Below are 20,020 nucleotides of genomic sequence, written 5' to 3'. Positions count from 1 at the left end.
TATTTTTTGCATTGACATGAACTTACATTGTCTTTTTATAATACTGATATTCTTTATAATACTTTTTATTCAAATCCTATTTATTTCCTAAGAAAAGGTTGGGATTATTGAAGCTCAATTCAATTAGCAAAGATAATAGTTATCAATTATGCTATTGAGTTAGATAATTCCTGAGTTACTGATTTCTTAACCAAGACCAAAAGGGGAAAAGTAAATCTACTGGAATAAGAATGCCTTCAGATGGGAAGCAATAACCATGTAAATAAAAGAGAGCAATAATAACTGAAATACCTCAAATAACATTAATTCAAGTAATCTGGAACAGTTCATAAACTAAATTGGAAAAATAAATAAAAATAAAGAACTTGGGATTGAGAGTTACTCCTAAAACTAAGAGAAGTCCTAAATCCTAATCCTAAGAGAGAGGAGAGAACCTCTCTTTCTAAAAACTACATCTACTCCTAAAATTGTGAATATGAGAGCCCCTCTATGAATGGATGCATTCCCCCACTTTATATCCTCTAATCTGTGTTTTCTGGGCCGCAAACTGGGTCGAAAACATCCCAGAATCGGCTGGTCTTGAATTCAATCACGCTGGATTTCCGTCACTGCGACGCGGCCGCATGGAGCACGCGGTCGCATCGCTTAGCATCAGGGAAACTATAGCATATTATATATCAAATCGAAGCCCCGGACGTTAGCTTTCCAACGCAACAGGAACTGCATTTTTTGGACTTTCGTAGCTAACGTTATAGCCGTTTGAGTGCAAAGAGGTCAGGCTGGACAGCTTAGCAATTTCTCCAACTTCTTGTATTCCTTCCACTTTTGCATGCTTCCTTTCCATCCTCTGAGCCATTCCTGTCCTGTAATCTCTGAAATTACTTAACACACATATCAAGACATCTAATGGTGATAAGAGAGGATTAATATTAGCAATTATAAGTCCAAAGAAGCATGTTTTCAATCATAGCACATAATTAGGAAGGCAAATGTAAAACCATGCAAATAGTATGAATAAGTGGGTAAAGAGTTGATAAAATCCACTCAATTGAGCACAAGATAAACCATGAAATAGTGGTTTATCAACCTCCCCACACTTAAACGTTAGCATGTCCTCATGCTAAGCTCAAGAGAAGCTATAAAGAATGAAGAATGTATGAAATGCAACCTATGAATGTAACTACATGCAGAATGTTTCCAACTACTTAGTTAAAAATAAACAAATCATTCAAAAAGAAATATAAACTGGATTTCACTAATTCAAATCATGAAAATGAAGTACAAATAGACTTGCAAGAAGAAAATAGCTCATGAAAGTAGGGAACAAGGAATTAAGCATCGAACCCTCACTGATAGTGTATACACTCTAATCACTCAAGTGTTTAAGGTTCGATTCTCTCAATTCTCCACTATCCTTGCTTTCTAAGGCTTGCTCTTCATCTAACAATCAACATAAATTTAATGCACAGATACACATATCAAGAGGTCTTTTAAGGGTTGTAATGGGGTTAGGGTCAAGGTAGGATTGTATTTGGCCAAGTGGACTAAAATCTGAATCCTTAATTAACTTAAACTTTCCACCTAACTTTAGACAATCCATGTAATGATAATACAATATCTAACCATCCATTAACCATGTTTTCCACATATTCATGCATTCTAATTTCAAGTACAGTACATATGCATTGCTTTCACCATTTACTTTGGGGTATTTTGTCCCCTTTTACTTATTTGCTCTTTTTCTCTTCTTTTTCGCTTTTTCTTTTTCTTTTTTCTTTTTTTTTATTATATATTTTTTTTTCTTTTATTTTTCTCAATGCATATGATTAAATTATTGAATGCATGAACATGTCCTAAACATTTCTTTCACATTTTCAGAAAATTCTAAAATACTCAATTATCAAACCAAATGTTTTCTATCCCAATTTCCCCATACTTAATTCATGAGCACTTTCACTAGTCTAAGCTAACCAAGGATTCAAATTAAGGACATTATTATTTTTCGCTTAGAGTTAGTGATGAGCTAAAGTAAAGAACAAAGGGGTAAAATAGGCTCAAAATTGGTTTGCAAGGGATAATGAAAGGTTAAGGCCATATGGGTATGTAAGCTCAGTGAAACAAAGGCCTCAATCATGTAAGTGTATGCATACATTAAACAATGGAAATATAGAATTAAGCAAGACAAAGATCACAATTTTAGAGAGAAAAATACACACTAAAACAAAATTTTTAGTTGATAAAATGCAACCAATTCAAATAGGCTAAAAAATTTCACAGGTTTTGTGTGTTCGAGCTCTAAACCATGTTCCAGTATAATATCTCTTCTAACAAGTGTAACATTAAATTTTATTCAAATTAGTAAAATGCTCTAAAAATTTTCTTAAAAAAGAAAATATTACTTCAACCAAGTGGTAAAATATGCAAAAAAATTAAACAAATATGCAATCAAACATGCAAATGCAACAATTAACAAAGAAAATATTGGTGTTGAAAAGAAGGTAACTAACCCTTGGATGTCGATATCGACCTCCCCACACTTAAAGATTGCACCGTCCTCGGTGCATGCTAAGATGTGCAAGTGGATGGGGGTTGTGGTTCCTCAGCTGGGGCTCTTTTCGTTCCTTTCCTTGCCGGTGGTTTGGGAGTAGCTTTCTCTTTTTCTTTCTTGGTGGCCATCCTAAAAAGGAAAAAAAGAAAGTGACTTTTAAAGCTAAAGGTTAGAGCAAGGAAGAGAGCGGGAAAGGTGGTAATTATTGCACAATAAAGAAGAATGACGTTAACACGCTCATGAGTACATGTGAAAAGTCATCAATGGAAAATAGCTAGTGCATATGATAACAATTGAATGCAAGGTGTTTATTGGCATGCAGGCAAAGGCATGAGTAGCATAGATCAAGCATTCAATGTCCAAGTTAGATTACCAAGTCTTTCAAACTAGCAACATGTTTGTAATGACAATTATATTTAATCAATAAAACATGAAAGGGGTTTTGTGAAAAACAAGCATTTATAATAGTAGATTAAAAGAAATCTTAAAAATAGTGCACAATGCCATACGGGCGTTTTCACAAACACATAGCGTGCATGGTAAATAAGCTATTTGAAAGTATTAAATTGAACATGTAAGCAACCCTTTAAAAAGTAATATATAATTGTCAAACCATTTTAATAATCCAAAAATATATAAAAATAATGACCCAAATAAATTTCTAACACCAATGAAAATAATGCAATGAATGAAAGTATGCAAATAAATTAAATAAAATAGAATGAGAGGGAAAAAGGATGAGAAGAAGAAAAAAGAAAGTGAGAAAGGAGAGAGAAGGAAGAAATTAGGATTAGAAAAGAAAAGATAAGAAAATTGGCACTAATCTGGATAGGTTGTGCGACGCTGGCGACGCGGTCGCGTGGTGCGCGATAAGGTTGGGTGACGCGGACGCGTGGGGCACGCGATCGCGTGACTTGATTTGTGATAGTGGCGCGAGTGCAGCCTCGCGGTCGCACAACTCTCTGTTCAAAACTCAGTATTGCCAAAATCCAGAGTGACGCGGTCGCGCGGTCGACGCGATCGCGCGGGTGGCCTTATTTCCAATATGACGCGGACGCGTGGGTGACGCGTTCGCATGGCAGGGCTTGTGCTACTAGCACGGGTCCAGCCCAATTCCAGCTCGACTTTCGGCCATGCACCCTTTTGACATCGAAATCCTGGTCACGCGGCCGCGTGGGCCACGCGGTCGCGTGGGAGGCCATTATTCCCATATGACGCGGTCGCATCAGCGACACGGTCACGTGGGGTGAATTGTGCCATTGGCACGCCTCCAGCCATGCTCCTGCGTAACTCTCTGTTCAATTCTTTTCTTCCAAAACGCACTAGTGACGCGGACGCGTCAGCGACGCTGCCGCGTCGCATGCGTTTTTTTTTTTTTTTAATGTAGTATGCAGAATGCAATGCTAATATGAATGTTATGCAAAACTCCAGGTTCAATAAAATAAAATAAATCTCGAAAACAAACAAAACTAAATAAAATTAAAATTGCAAAATGAACGATCATACCATGGTGGGTTGTCTCCCACCTAGCACTTTTAGTTAAAGTCCTTAAGTTGGACATTTGGTGAGCTCCCTGTTATGGTGGCTTGTGCTTGAACTCATACAGAAATCTCCACCAATGTTTGCATCTCCAGTAGCCTCTGGGGTCCCAAACTAAGCATGTAAAGCCCTTAAGAAGCTTCAAACAGATTCTTAGGCTCCCGGGGTAACAAGTGTCAGAGCAGATTCCAGGATCCCAAATCTTGATTTTACACCCATCCCTGTCGGGATTTGTATTTTTCCAACTGGGTAATAAGTAATTTGAATTCTCGCTGCAGCTACCAAACAGCTTCCTAGACCCATTCAGTTGAGCTTTACACCAACCTTTGCGTTTAAACTTAAAGCTTCCAACCAAGATGAACCTTGCAGGACAATTCTTACCACTGGCCATCTTCCTCTTACTCTTAATGTTACAAAGAGCTCTAAGTTGACCATCCGTCTCCAGTAGCCCATATTCAAGTGGAATTAGAAAGCTAAGAGCTAAGAATTTTACCCACTTGAATGTTGTGAAGGATGATGGCAACTTAGGGGGAGGTATATTTTATGACTGGGCTTTCCCATGGAGGTTCTGCATCTCCCAAGTCTTCAACCACTTCTTCTTCTTCAATAATTCCGGCTTCCTCTACTTGTTCCAGTACAAAGTCATGCTCCGTACTGTTCACTGGAGTTTCTAGTATCTCCTTCGTACTACGTTATTCATTAGATTGTCCACATGAAGCCATGGGGGTTTCTTGAGTGTCCGAACGTCGGGAAGCTAATTGACTCATTATTGCTTGCCACAATTGATGAATGGTTGCCTGACATCGATCCACTGTTTCCTTGAAACGATCCTTTGTCTCTTGATGCACTCGGCTTTCATAAATAGGATCATAGTGCTCTTGGATTGATGGATATGGAGATGGTGAATATTGAAGTGGTGGTTCTTGTGAGTAATTGGGTTGGAATTGGGGTGGTTCTATATATGGTTCATATGGCTCATAAGGTGGTTGGTATGGTGGTTGAGGGTTAGGGTCATATGGAGGTGAATGGCGGAAAGGGGCTTGTGAGTATGGTGGTCCAAAGTTATATTGAGGAGGGGATTCATAGGCATATGGTGGTGGTTGTTGATAGTCCATTGGAGATGGTTGTTGCCATGAGGGTTGATCAAATCCTTGTGGCTCCTCCCATCTTTGATTATTCAAACCTTGATGCATGTTCTCATTGTAATTTCTTCTTCTTGCAACATTATTGTAACCAGACTCATAGCCAAAAGGGTGAGAGTTCATAGTAGAAAATAAAAATTAAAAAATAAAAACAAATTAAAATTAAAAGGTTATTTAAATTTTGAATTTGAAAATTAAATTTTGAAATTTGAATTTTAAATTTTTGAAATTTGAATTTTTTGAAATTTGTTTTTTGAAATAAGATAAGATAAGATAAAAATTTTAAAAATAAAACTCTGAATTTTTTTTTCGAAAAAAATTAATTAAAAATATTTTTGAATTTAATGAGGAAAGAGAAAAATAATAAAATGACACCAAATTTCAAATTTTTAGATCAAAATAAAGAAAACAACTAAGAACAACTTGAAGGTCAAGATGAACGTGAAGAACAACTTGAAGATCAAGATGAACACTAAGAACAAATTTTTGAAAAAAAAAATTTTAATAACTAAAAAAAAAAAACCAATAACCTCTTAATTTATGAAAAAATAAAAATAAAAACAAAAATAAAAACAAAATAAACAAGCAAAAAGTAAATATTTACAATAACCAATAATAAGGCACACGTTTGTAATTCCCCGGCAACGGCGCCATTTTGACGTTAGGATTTTTGCCAGTAAAGAAGTTCATAAAAACAGTCGCGTTGTAGATATAGAAACAATAACCACTACAAGAAAATAAGTCTATTGCCACGCTTTTAAAGCGTGGCGAAAAGCTGAAAAAAGCATGGCGATAGCTTTTCGCCACGCTTTTGAGCTACCGCCACGCTTTTGAAAGGGTGACCTATGAAAGGGTGGCGGTTGCTCTATCGCCACACTTTTTCAGTCTATCGCCACGCTTTTTTTTTGCCACGCTTTTTTACAAATTGGCACTTTTAAAAGCGTGGCTGTAGGTGGGAGATATGGCCACGCTTTTAAAGCGTGGCTATAGGGCAGATCTGGCCATGCTTTTAAAGCGTGGCGATAGGGCAGATCTGGCCACGCTTTTAAAGCGTGGCAAAAAGAGAGGTATGGCCACGCTTTTAAAACGTGATAATAGGAAGAGATACGGCCACGCTTTTAAAGCGTGGCCATGGTAAGATATACTGCCACGCTTTAAAAGCGTGGCGAAAGCCTTGTTAAATTAAAAAAAAAATTCTTTTCCTTACTTGATCTTCATTGCTACACAATATAAATTTTCAATCCTTTTTTATTACCAAACCTACAAATATAGTATGCAATTTTTATTACAAGTCATATCAAACAATAATTAGTGACATATATAATTTACTATAATTGTTTTATACATTAAAAAACTAATATTCAAATACAAAATAAATCTCGAGTTCAAATTCTAAAACTAAAAACCGAAGAAAAATACAGAAACAATACAAGTTAGAACTGCTCATAATATATCAAATTACACTAATAGAGATGCTCATCAGCCTAAATACTTGGTAAAAGATCATAATCAACCTAAAACTGCTCCACTTTATGCATTAAGCGTTCAAGTTATCCATTCCAATACTAGCCTGTAGCAAAATATCAAGAACAATAAAGCAACAGAAACTAAACTATGCTCACTGATTGGTAAATAAAAATCTAAAAGTACAATAATACGAAACTAAACTATGCTCAAAATACCAAACTAAAAGCAACAGACCTTCTGCAAATTTGATTTAACAAATGTTTCCCCAGATGGAGTTTTGTTCACTGATTCTGGAGGGAGATTAAGTTTTCGAACATCTTCAGGAGTCACCTTAAAAGTTGAGAAAGTACCTGTAAGGAAAGGAGGGGAAAAAAAGTTATTGTCAAATTCATGTGCCAAGTATTTTCCACATATCATAATAATTGATTATAAAAATTAGATATTATTTCTTTACCTTAATGCTTTGGCCCCTAGCAAGCAGAAAAAAATTGGGACACCTGTTACTCGAGCCATATCCACATAATTATAAATGAACATCAATTTATCTAAAAGCTGTTGAGGGAGATAAGCATCCTGCACAAAGATCAGAATAGATTGATTCACCGTTTTCATTCACATTCTACTATAAAAATTCATCAGCATTATGCTAATAGGAATAAAAATAAACTTGGTCAGCTTAACACAAACTTCTGGATTATTACAATATACAATTAGTATAGTAATTAAGTAATTAAAATTTGTACTAGGAATTTATGATTCTCCTCAAGCACTGACGAGAAATCGGTACAAAATTTTTTCATTTAAGGTCCAAATTCCCCTCCGCAACAAAGCACTTGCATGAATTTTTCCCTATCTGAAAGAAGCTTCATTGCAACCTGCAGTAGAACTATTTTCTTCACTACTTTGTACTCCATATTTATAGATACATCCATAAGAAAAAATAAAAAAAGGTCCATAGAATTAAAATTTAGAAGGTGCAGAGAGCAGTATAAGAAGTTATTGCTAAGTACTATTATACTGAACCTGACTCCATTGATTGCAATTTTCCCGAAAAAAAAAAGATAGATCATCATGACACTAGTTCTTCTTGGCTCCTAATGCAATTGTATGAACTCTTTCAACATCAATCCAAGCCTCTGCAGCCTGCAGAACCAGATCCAAATCTTCTTCGTAAAAAACAAAAGGCATAATAAAAAAGTAAACAATCGGTGAATGGCAACAAATAAAACAATGACTCCATCAACCAGAAAAAACTAGAACACCACTTTAAAACACTTGTAGATATGTTAATCAATAGTTACACGTTAACGCAAGCGATAAATAGCATGTTTCCATGGTGGTCATTGATCAAGGGTCTTCAAAATGTGAATATTAAAACTTAAGTGCAATCACATAGATTGGTTATTAACATATTCTTTGCATGATGCACAAATTCTTTGAAAATATAAGAATGTCTACTATTCCTTTAAGGATGATAGATTCTATTATCAGGAAAGAATAGCTTAGATACTAATAATGCTTTGATTTCCCAAAATTTATTTGAAGAATTTCTCTTTAAAAATAACTGACATTTGAGAAAGGTGCTGACTAACATTAGTAGAAACAGGAGATGCAATGCAATTACATCAAATATCAAAGCATTATTAGCAATTTACAACAACCATTTGTAATGTCTTAGCAGAGAAAAACAAAGAAAGGAGGCAGAGAAAGGAACAATGTATTCTCACCATACATTTTCAAGCCCCTTCTCACAAGCTTCATCACATAGTTTCGGCTTATCTTCTGGGGGCAAACCAGCTCCTTTGCCTTCCAATGAACCAACAAAGAGGCTTGAGACTCCCAAAGCCAATCCAAGAAAGTCTCTGCGTGAACTGCTATTAACCATAGCAGCACATTCAGTTGTATCTGAGGCCTTTGCTTTTACCACCGATCTTTGGTATTGCGGAACCAAGCATTGAAGCCTGTCAGCAGCAATGCCTTGAGGATTGCAGCCCAAACTTTTACAAGTAGAACCTACCCCAAAAAAAATTACATACTTTAGAAAACAATTGTGACAGTTAAACCCATGAGAATAATTTCTATGCACCAACACTTTAAAAGCAATTTGAAACTTTCAGCCAATAGAAATTCAAAAAGGTATGAAGTCATGGTGGATAGTTGTGATGATTTGGCACTTTCTTGAATTTCTATTAGATGACAGGGAGAAATTGTTTTACCTCACCATCAATGTCTAGAAATCAAATCCTAAATGAATAGTGAAATTGAAGAATGGAAGTTGGGGGCAGTGATAATAGTTGAGAAAATTTTAATTTTGCAGAAACAGAAGTGGATTACAAAGTCACAATGAATTCACCTTTACTATCCTGTAAATACAATGCATGAACTCATTAACTCAACAATAATTCGTTATTACTTATTACTTTCCTCTTAGAAAAAAATAACTTTTTGGTACCACTATCATTCATCTAAGAACATGACACAACAGATTATTGAGTTAAACAATAATTAGTAGTGCTCCTCAAACTAAAACCTATACAAGAGTGGAAGCAAAAACAATCTGAGGTTGTGAACAAAACATAAACAAGAAGCAATGACAATGTAACATTGTTTGAGTTGTGAAATGAAGAAAACAATTGGAAATTTAAGGAAGCAGCACATAGAATAGATACCTAGTGGAAGAAGTAGAAAGGAGAGAGAAGCAGCCATTGTTGGCATATCATATCCAAGGTCGAAGGTTGTAATATTATATGTCATTTGATGTGGATAAACCAAATCCACTTAAACACATCACCTGTCAGAAACTGTCCTTTTATCTTTTTCTTTTTCTTTTTTTTCTTTTTCCTTTTCCTCCCCTACAGATAACATAAAATCTTAATCCTTAATAAATCTTGTAGTAGTATAAAATAATTTATACCACTCAAATCTTTTATTTAATATGCAAAGAATAGAATCATCAACAGAAGCAATTGTTTATTAAACAGCAGCAGTAAATAGCATGTTTCCCAGGTTCAAGCAAGCAGCAAACAGAATTCATATGACTTAACCAGTTTCACAAACTGAAATCATTGCATTTCATATAATATGGACCAAGCAACAAGCAGAGCAGCACTCAGCAACAACAAACCAAGAAAAATTAATGAAACAGTAACACTTTCACAACATCTATTTTGGACAATGAAAAAAAATACAATAAACAGCAATCACAAGTCCAGAATTCAACACCAAAACAGCACAATAAACAACTTCATCCAGGGCAACATTCAGAGGAAATAAAAAATCTAAAATAAAGTGAATTGATAACACTGGACATCGGGCAACCATCATTGTAAAGATTAAAATGCAAATCAGAAGACATACCTTTACAGATTCATATATATCTTCAAACAACAAGCTAAGATCACACTAACCCGGTTTTGATATCTTTCAATACAATATTTATTAGGTTTCGAGAACTTTAGATAATCTGTTTATTAGCTAATGAAGCTACCGAATTCATATATACAAAAAAATTTCTTAGGGCAAGAAAAAAAAAGTAGGCTACAGTTTAGGGATTGTAAAAATATATAACAGCTAAAATATCAAAATTCAAAATGCAAGTTTCGAAATCTGAATATCTTCTCACAAATTCCCTAAATTTTCAAATTACGCCAATCACCCGTTCCCCACCAAAACCTCCCCAAATTGTGCACAACACTAAAAGAATCCCTAAAATTATCAAATGCACGAACCAATTTCATATCCGAAAAGCAATGCTAGCGCGAATTGAAACATGAAAGAAAGAGGAGAAGAACCTGAAACAACGCAACGAAAGCAACAATTCCTTCAACAAGGGCAAGACTGACATTGACACCGAGCAAGAGACGCGGAAAACAGTTGCCGCCTCCGAGCTCCGATATCTTCCCACATTGTCCCTTGTCGTATTCGCTTTTGGAAGGAATCGGTTGAAAGAGGTGGCGCTGACGCTGACGCTGACGGTAAGGATGCTGGTAACGGCGATGAGGAGACGAGGCGGAGGGGGAGCGGAGGCTAACGGCGCAGCGAGGGTGGTTCTGGTGACGGCAGGGATGTGAGCTCCTCCAGGGGTAGCCAAGGTGAAAGAGTGATTAGGGTGAAAGAGTGAGCTCGATCGCGAAAAGGGTAGCTCAATTAGGGTTGGGGACCGGGTTGAAATCTCTTCAATTGGGTTGGGGACCAAGTTGGGGGCCGGGTCTAGTTTTTTTTTTAAAAAAACCTTTTGGCCACGCTTTTAAAGCGTGCCAAAAGAGGACCAGGATATGGCCACGTTTTGTAAGCGTGGCCATAATGAAACTCTGTCGCCACGCTTTTAAAACATCCCTGTTTCTCTCTATGGCCACGCTTTTGAAGCGTGGCAGAAAAAAACGTGGCCGTTTCTCTAATCAATTGCCACCCTTCAAAAAGCGTGGCCGTTGACCCTTTTCGCCACGTTTTTGAAGCGTGGCAAGAAAAAACGTGGCCAAATCTCTATTCAATCGCCACCCTCACAAAAGCGTGGCCATTAAAAAAAAGCGTGGCCATAAGCCTATTTTCTTGTAGTGAACCATGTAAATAAAAGAGAGAAATAATAACTGAAATACCTCAAATAACATTAATTCAAGTAATCTGGAACAGTTCATAAACTAAATTGGAAAAATAAATAAAAATAAAGAACCTAGGATTGAGAGTTACACCTAAAACTAAGAGAAGTCTTAAATCCTAATCCTAAGAGAGAGGAGAGAACCTCTCTCTCTAAAAACTACATCTACTCTTAAAATTGTAAATATGAGAGCCCCTCTATGAATGGATGCATTTCCCCACTTTATAGCCTCTAATCTGTGTTTTCTGGGCCGCAAACTGGGTCGAAAATAGCCCAGAATTCGCTGGTCTCGAATTCAATCACGTTGGATTTCCGTCACTGCGACGCGGCCGCATCGCCTAGCGTCAGGGAAACTATAGCATATTATATCTCAAATCGAATCCCCGGACGTTAGCTTTCCAACGCAACTGGAACCGCGTCGTTTGGACCTCTGTAGCTAAAGTTATAGTCGTTTGAGTGCGAAGAGGTCAGGTTGGACAGCTTAGCAATTTCTCCAACTTCTTGTATTCCTTCCACTTTTGCATGCTTCCTTTCCATCCTCTGAGCCATTCCTGCCCTGTAATCTCTGAAATCACTTAACACACATATTAAGGCATCTAATGGTGATAAGAGAGGATTAATATTAGCAATTATAAGTCCAAAAAAGCATGTTTTCAATCATAGCACATAATTAGGAAGGCAAATGTAAAACCATGCAAATAGTATGAATAAGTGGGTAAAGTGTTGATAAAATCCACTCAATTGAGCACAAGATAAACCATGAAATAGTGGTTTATCAACCTCCCCACACTTAAACATTAGCATGTCCTCATGCTAAGCTCAAGAGAAGCTATAAAGAATGAAGAATGTATGAAATGCAACCTATGAATGTAACTACATGCAGAATGTTTCCACCTACTTAGTTAAAAGTAAACAAATCTTTCAAGAAGAAATATAAACTGGATTTCACTAATTCAAATCATGAAAATGAAGTACAAATAGACTTGCAAGAAGAAAATAGCTCATGAAAGCAGGGAACAAGGAATTAAGCATCGAACCCTCACTGGTAGTGTATACACTCTAATCACTCAAGTGTTTAAGATTCGATTCTCTCAATTCTCCACTATCCTTGCTTTCTAAGGCTTGCTCTTCATCTAACAATCAACATAAATTTAATGCACAGATACAAATATCAAGAGGTCTTTTAAGGGTTGTAATGGGGTTAGGGTCAAGGTAGGGTTGTATTTGGCCAAGTGGACTAAAATCTTAATTCTTAATTAACTTAAACTTTCCACCTAACTTTAGACAATCCATGTAGTCAAAATACAATATCTAACCATCCATTAACCATGTTTTCCACATATTCATGCATTCTAATTTCAAGTACAGTACATATGCATTGCTTTCACCATTTACTTTGGGGTATTTTGTCCCCTTTTACTTATTTGCTCTTTTTCTCTTCTTTTTCTCTTTTTCTTTTTCTTTTTTCTTTTTTTTTATTATATATATTTTTTCTTTTATTTTTCTCAATGCATATGATTAAATTATTGAATGCATGAACATGTCCTAAACATTTCTTTCACATTTTCAGAAAATTCTAACATACTCAATTATCAAACCAATTGTTTTCAATCCCAATTTCCCCATACTTAATTCATGAGCACTTTCACTAGTCTAAGCTAACCAAGGATTCAAATTAAGGATATTATTGTTTTTCGCTTAGAGTTAGTGATGAGCTAAAATAAAGAACAAAGGGGTAAAATAGTCTCAAAATTGGTTTGCAAAGGATAATGAAAGGTTAAGGCCATATGGGTATGTAAGCTCAGTGAAACAAAGGTCTCAATCATGTAAGTGTATGCATACATTAAACAATGGAAATATAGAATTAAGCAAGACAAAGATCACAATTTTAGAGAGAAAAATACACACTAAAACAAAATTTTTGGTTGATAAAATGCAACCAATTCAAATAGGCTCAAAAATCTCACAGGTTTTGTGTGTTCGAGCTCTAAACCATGTTCCAGTATAATATCTCTTCTAACAAGTGTAACATTAAATTTTATTCAAATTAGTGAAATGTTCTAAAAAATTTTCTTAAAAAGGAAAATATTACTTCAACCAAGTGGTAAAATATGCAAAAAAATCAAACAAATATGCAATCAAACATGCAAATGCAACAATTAACAAAGAAAATATTGGTATTGAAAAGAAGGTAACTAACCCCTGGAAGTCGGTATCGACCTCCCCACACTTAAAGATTTTACCATCCTCGGTGCATGCTAAGATGTGCAAGTGGATGGGGGTTGTGGTTCCTCAGCTGGGGCTCTTTTCGTTCCTTTCCTTGCCGGTGGTTTGGGAGTAGCTTTCTCCTTTTCTTTCTTGGTGCCCATCTTGAAAAGAAAAAAAAGAAAGTGACTTTTAAAGCTAAAGGTTAGAGCAAGGAAGAGAGCGGGAAAGGTGGTAATCATTGCACAATAAAGAAGAATGACGTTAACACACGCTCATGAGTACATGTGAAAAGTCATCAATGGAAAATAGCTAGTGCATATGATAACAATTGAATGCAAGGTGTTTATTGGCATGCAGGCAAAGGCATGAGTAGCATAGATCAAGCATTCAATGTCCAAGTTAGATTACCAAGTCTTTCAAACTAGAAACATGTTTGTAATGACAACTATATTTAATCAATAAAACATGAAAAGGGTTTTGTGAAAAACAAGCATATATAATAGTAGATTAAAAGAAATCTTAAAAATAGTGCACAATGCCATACGGGCGTTTTCACAAACACATAGCGTGCATGGTAAATAAGCTATTTGAAAGTATTAAATTGAACATGCAAGCAACCCTTTAAAAAGTAATATATAATTGTCAAACCATTTTAATAATCCAAAAATATATAAAAATAATGACCCAAATAAATTTCTAACACCAATGAAAATAATGCAATGAATGAAAGTATGCAAATAAATTAAATAAAATAGAATGAGAGGAAAAAAGGATGAGAAGAAGAAAAAGAAAGTGAGAAAGGAGAGAGAAGGAAGAAATTAGGATTAGAAAAGAAAAGTTAAGAAAATTGGCACTAATCTGGATAGGTTGTGCGACGCTGGCGACGCGGTCGCGTGGGTGACGCGGTCGCATGGTGTGCGATAAGGTTGGGTGACGCGGACGCGTGGGGCACGCGATCGCGTGACTTGATTTGTGCTAGTGGCGCGAGTGCAGCCTCGCGGTCGCACAACTCTCTGTTCAAAACTCAGTATTGCCAAAATCCAGGCTGACGCGGTCGTGTGGTCGACGCGATCGCGCGGGTGGCCTTATTTTCAATATGACGCGGACGCGTGGGTGACGCGTTCGCGTGGCAGGGCTTGTGCTACTAGCACGGGTCCAGCCCAATTCCAGCTCAACTTTCGGCCATGCACCCTTTTGACGTCGAAATCCTGGTCACGCGGCCACGTGGGGCACGCGGTTGCGTGGGAGGCCATTATTCCCATATGATGCGGTCGCATCAGTGACGCAGTCGCATGGGGTGAATTGTGCCATTGGCACGCCTCCAACCCTGCTCCTGCGTAACTCTCTGTTCAATTCTTTTCTTCCAAAATGCACTGGTGACGCGGACGCGTCAGCGATGCTCCCGCGTCGCATGCGTTTTTTTTTTAATGCAGTATGCAGAATGCAATGCTAATATGAATGTTATGCAAAACTCCAGGTTCAATAAAATAAAATAAATCTCGAAAACAAACAAAACTAAATAAAATTAAAATTACAAAATGAACGATCATACCATGGTGGGTTGTCTCCCACCTAGCACTTTTAGTTAAAGTCCTTAAGTTGGACATTTGGTGAGCTCCCTGTTATGGTGGCTTGTGCTTGAACTCATCCAGAAATCTCCACCAATGTTTGCATCTCCAGTAGCCTCCAGGGTCCCAAACTAAGCATGTAAAGCCCTTAAGAAGCTTCAAACAGATTCCTAGACCCATTTAGTTGAGCTTTACACCAACCTTTGCATTTAAACTTAAAGCTTCCAACCATGATGAATCTTGCAGGACAATTCTTACCACTGGCCATCTTCCTCTTACTCTTAATGTTACAAAGAGGTCTAAGTTGACCATCCGTCTCCAGTAGTCCATATTCAAGTGGAATTAGAAAGCTAATGGATATGAATTTTACCCACTTAAATGTTGTGAAGGATGATGGCAACTTAGGGGGAGGTATTTTTAATGAAATTGCAAGCTCTACTCCCTTGTGCTCTTCTCTGATAATTACCACCTCTTTGCAAGCTTCTTCAATTTCAACCTCTTCCTCTTGGTAGCATTCTTCCAATTCAATCTTCTCTTCATTGCTTTCTAAGGGCATGGGAGGTTGTGCTTCTTCTTCTTGAATTTCCATCTCTTGATCAACCTCTTCCAAGTCTTCAACTGTGATATGCCTTGGAGGTTGTACACCCTCCTCAGCATCAATTTCAAACGTCTTGAAAGGGGGTTTTATAACTGGACTTTCCCATGGAGGTTCTGCATCTCCCAAGTCTTCAACCACTTCTTCTTCTTCAATAATTCCGGCTTCCTCTACTTGTTCCAGTACAAAGTCATGCTCCGTACTGTTCACTGGAGTTTCTAGTATCTCCTTCATACTACGTTCTTCATTAGATTGTCCACATGAAGCCATGGGGGTTTCTTGAGTGTCCGAACGTCGGGAAGCTAATTGACTCATTATTGCTTGCCCCAATTGATGAATGGTTGCCTGACATCGATCCACTATTTCCTTGAAATGATCCTTTGTCTCTTGATGCACTCGGCTTTCATAAATAGGATCATAGTGCTCTTGGATTGATGGATATGGAGATGGTGAATATTGAAGTGGTGGTTCTTGTGAGTAATTGGGTTGGAATTGGGGTGGTTCTATATATGGTTCATATGGCTCATAAGGTGGTTGGTATGGTGGTTGAGGATTAGGGTCATATGGTTAAGATAAGATAAGATAAAAATTTTAAAAAAAAAAATCTGAAATTTTTTTTTCAAAAAAATTAATTAAAAATATTTTTGAATTTAATGAGAAAAGAGAAAAACAATAAAATGACACCAAATTTCAAATTTTTAGATCAAAACAAAGAAAACAACTAATAACAACTTGAAGGTCAAGATGAACGCGAAGAACAACTTGAAGATCAAGATGAACACTAAGAACAAATTTTTGAAAAAAAAATTTTAATAACTAAAAAAAAAACCAATAACCTCTTAATTTATGAAAAAGCAAAAATAAAAACAAAAATAAAAACAAAATAAACAAGCAAAAAGTAAATATTTACAATAACCAATAATAAGCCACACGTTTGCAATTCCCCGGCAACGACGCCATTTTGACGTTAGGATTTTTGCCAGTAAAGAAGTTCATAAAAATAGTCGCGTTGTAGATATAGTCTCTAAACCGACAGAAATCCCTTCGTACAAACGTTTTGGTTGTCACAAATAACAAACCCCTTTAAAATTGATAACCGAGTATTTAAACCTCAGGTCGTCTTCTCAAGGAATTGCAGGGAAGTATGTTCTTATTATTGGTTATGGAGATTGTAAATTTGGGGTTTTGAGAATAGGGAGCAAGTAATTTAAATTGCAATTAAAATAAATAAATAACTGTAAAATAAACTTTTGGCAAGGTATGAGAAATTGGAAGTCCAGGCTTAGTTATCCTTATCAAAAACAATGAAAGTTGGATCTTTATTCCACTTAGTTAACCTTTGCTGAAGCAAAGGAAAGTCAAGGGACTAATTAGTTTGATCTTCGAATCCTATTTATTTCCTAAGAAAAGGTTAGGATTATTGAAGCTCAATTCAATTAGCAAAGATAACAGTTATCAATTATGCTGTTGAGTTGGATAATTCCTGAGTTACTGATTTTTTAACCAAGACCAAAAGGGGAAAAGTAAATCTACTGGAATAAGAATGCCTTCAGATGGGAAGCAATAACCATGTAAATAAAAGAGAGCAATAATAACTGAAATACCTCAAATAACCTGTGAGATTTTTTTAGCCTAATTGATTGGTTGCATTTTATCAACCAATAATTTATTTTTGATGTGTGTTTTTCTCTCTAAAATTGTGATCTTTGTCTTGTTTGATTCTATATTTTCATGGTTTTATGTATGCATACACTTACATGATAGAGGCCTTTGTTTCACTGAGCTTACATACCCATATGGCCTTACCTTTTCATTATTCTTTACAAACCAATGTTGAGCCTATTATACCCCTTTGTTCCTTACTTTAGCACATCATTAACTCTAAGCGGAAAACAATAATGTCCTTAATTTGAATCCTTAGTTAGCTTAGACTAGTGAAAGTGCTCATGAATTAAGTGTGGGAAAAAGTGGATTTGGAAACAATTGGTTTAAGAATTGGGTATTATATATCTTTATAAAAATGTGAAAGAAATGTTTAGGACATGATTCATGCATTCAATATCTTAATCATATGTATTGAGGAAAATAAAATAAAAAAATTATATATATAAAAAAAGTGAGAAAAAGAAAAGAAAAAAAAAGAGTAATTAAGCAAAAAGGGGACAAAATGCCCCAAAGTAAATGGTGAAAGCAATGCATATGTACTGTACTTGAAATTAGAATGCATGAATATGTGGAAAACATGGTTAATGGATAGTTAGATGTGGTATTATGATTACATGGATTGTCTAAAGTTAGGTGGAAATTTTAAGTTAATTAAGGATTCAGATTTTAGTCCACTTGACCAAATACAATCCTACCTTGACCCTAACCCCATTACAACCCTTAAAAGACCTCTTGATATGTGTATCTGTGCATTAAATTTATGTTGATTGTTAGATGAAGAGCAAGACTTAGAAAGCAAGGTTAGTGGAGAATTGACAGAATCGAACTTAAAACACTTGAGTGATTAGAGTGTATACACTACCAGTGAGGGTTCGATGCTCAATTCCTTATTCCCTGCTTTCATGAGCTATTTTCTTCTTGCAAGTCTATTTGTACTTCATTTTCATGATTTGAATTAGTGAAATCCAGTTCATATTTCTTCTTGAAAGATTTGTTTACTTTTAACTAAGTAGGTAGAATCATTTTGCATGTAGTTGCATTCATATAGATAGGTTGTATTTCATACTTTTTTACATTCCTCTTCATCTTTATAGCTTCTCTTGAGCTTAGCATGAGGACATGCTAATGTTTAAGTGTGGGGAGGTTGATAAACCACTATTTTATGGTTTATCTTGTGCTCAATTGAGTGGTTTTTATCAACTCTTTACCCACTTATTCATACTATTCGCATGGTTTTACATTTGCCTTCCTAATTATGTGCTTTGATTGAAAACATGCTTCTTTGGCCTTAAGTTCCCTATGTTTAATCCTCTCTTATTACCATTAGATGCCTTGATATATGTGTTAAGTGATTTCAGAGATTACAGGGCAGGAATGGCTCAAAGGATGGAAAGGAAGCATGCAAAAGTGGAAGGAATACAAGAAGTTGAAGGAACTGCAAAGCTGTCAGCCTGACCCTCTCTCACTCAAACGGCTGTAACTTTAGCTACAGAGGTCCAAACGACGCAGTTCCAGTTGTGTTGAAAAGCTAACGTCTGGGGCTTCTATTTGATATATAATATGCCATAGTTGCCTTGACGCTAGGTGACGCGACTGTGTGCTCCATGCGGCCACGTCGCAGTGACGGAAATCAGCATGTTTGAATTCTTCTCCAGTGAATTCTGGGCTATTTCTGACCTAGTTCTCGGCCAGAAAATATAGATTAGAGGCTATAAAGTAGAGGGAATGCATCCATTAATAAAAAAGCTTTCACATTCACAATTTTAGGAGTAGATGTAGTTTTTAGAGAGAGAGGTTCTCTCCTCTCTCTTAGGATTAGGATTTAGGACTTCTCTTAGTTTTAGGAGTGACTCTCAATCCCAGGTTCAATGTTCTTTTTATTTATTTTTCTAATTTAATTTATGAACTCTTCCATGTTACATTTGATATCTTTAGTAGTGCTAACTGAGGTATTTCAGTTTATTATTGCTTTCTTTTATTTACATTATTGTTATTCCCGTCTGAAGACATTTTTATTCCAGTAGATTTACTTTTCTCCTTTTTGGTCTTGGTTAAGAAATTAGTAACTCAGGAGTTATCAAACTCAAACATGATTGATAATTGTTATCTTTGTTAATTAAATTGAACTTCAATAATCCCAATCTTTTCTTATGAAATAAATAGGATCCGAAGATCAAACCAATTAATCCCTTGACCTTCCTTTGCCTTAGTAAAGGTTGACAAAGTGGAATTAAGATTCAATTTTTATCATCATTGATAAGGATAGTTAGGATAGGATCTCTAATTTCTAATACCTTGCCAAGAGTTTATTTTATTATTACTATTTTATTTTATTCTTTTTGTTCAACATACTGCTTCCTTACTTTCAAAACCTCCAATTTACAAACTCATAACCAATAATAAGAACATACCTCCCTGCAATTCCTTGAGAAGACGACCCGAGGTTTAAATACTCGGTTATCAATTTTAAAAGGGGTTTGTTACTTGTGACAACCAAAACTTTTGTAAGAAAGGTTGATTGCTTGGTTTAGTAACTATACTTGCAACGAGAGTTTACTATAACCTCTAAACCATCAATCTTCAGTTCTTCAAAATAAAAAGTAAAAAATTTTTTTCATATGTGTTTGGACACACCTAAATACTGTCACGTGTCAGCATATCCAACCTTATCTTTAACATGTATTTTTTATTTTT

The 20,020-nt window shown here is 35.9% G+C and overlaps 1 protein-coding gene and 1 long non-coding RNA gene across 2 annotated transcripts; both read right to left on the bottom strand.

The window, feature by feature from the left end:
• LOC110270180 lies at positions 6,610-7,662 on the bottom strand. The gene is made up of 3 exons (XR_002359397.1): positions 7,151-7,662; positions 6,931-7,046; positions 6,610-6,799 (listed from the first exon to the last, which is right to left on the bottom strand). It is a non-coding gene; the product is annotated as an uncharacterized LOC110270180 (long non-coding RNA).
• LOC107634460 lies at positions 9,015-12,613 on the bottom strand. Its single transcript, XM_021117303.1, has 3 exons — positions 12,607-12,613; positions 10,488-10,905; positions 9,015-9,548 (listed from the first exon to the last, which is right to left on the bottom strand). The coding sequence occupies exons 1-3, from the start codon at positions 12,611-12,613 to the stop codon at positions 9,506-9,508; spliced, it is 468 nt and encodes a 155-aa protein (XP_020972962.1). The 3' UTR covers positions 9,015-9,505.

This window comes from Arachis ipaensis, chromosome B03 (assembly GCF_000816755.2).
Source record: "Arachis ipaensis cultivar K30076 chromosome B03, Araip1.1, whole genome shotgun sequence".
Classification (NCBI taxonomy): Eukaryota; Viridiplantae; Streptophyta; class Magnoliopsida; order Fabales; family Fabaceae; genus Arachis; species Arachis ipaensis.
The sequence above is the reverse complement of the archived record's forward strand: the minus strand, read 5'-3'. Positions and strand labels throughout refer to the sequence as shown.

Excerpts from the sequence above, each read along its gene's own strand:
- LOC107634460 (XM_021117303.1), bottom strand. Across the intron at positions 9,549-10,487 it reads CTTTCGTTGCGTTGTTTCAG|GGGAGGAAAAGGAAAAAGAA; the intron begins GTTCTTCTCCTC and ends TGTTATCTGTAG.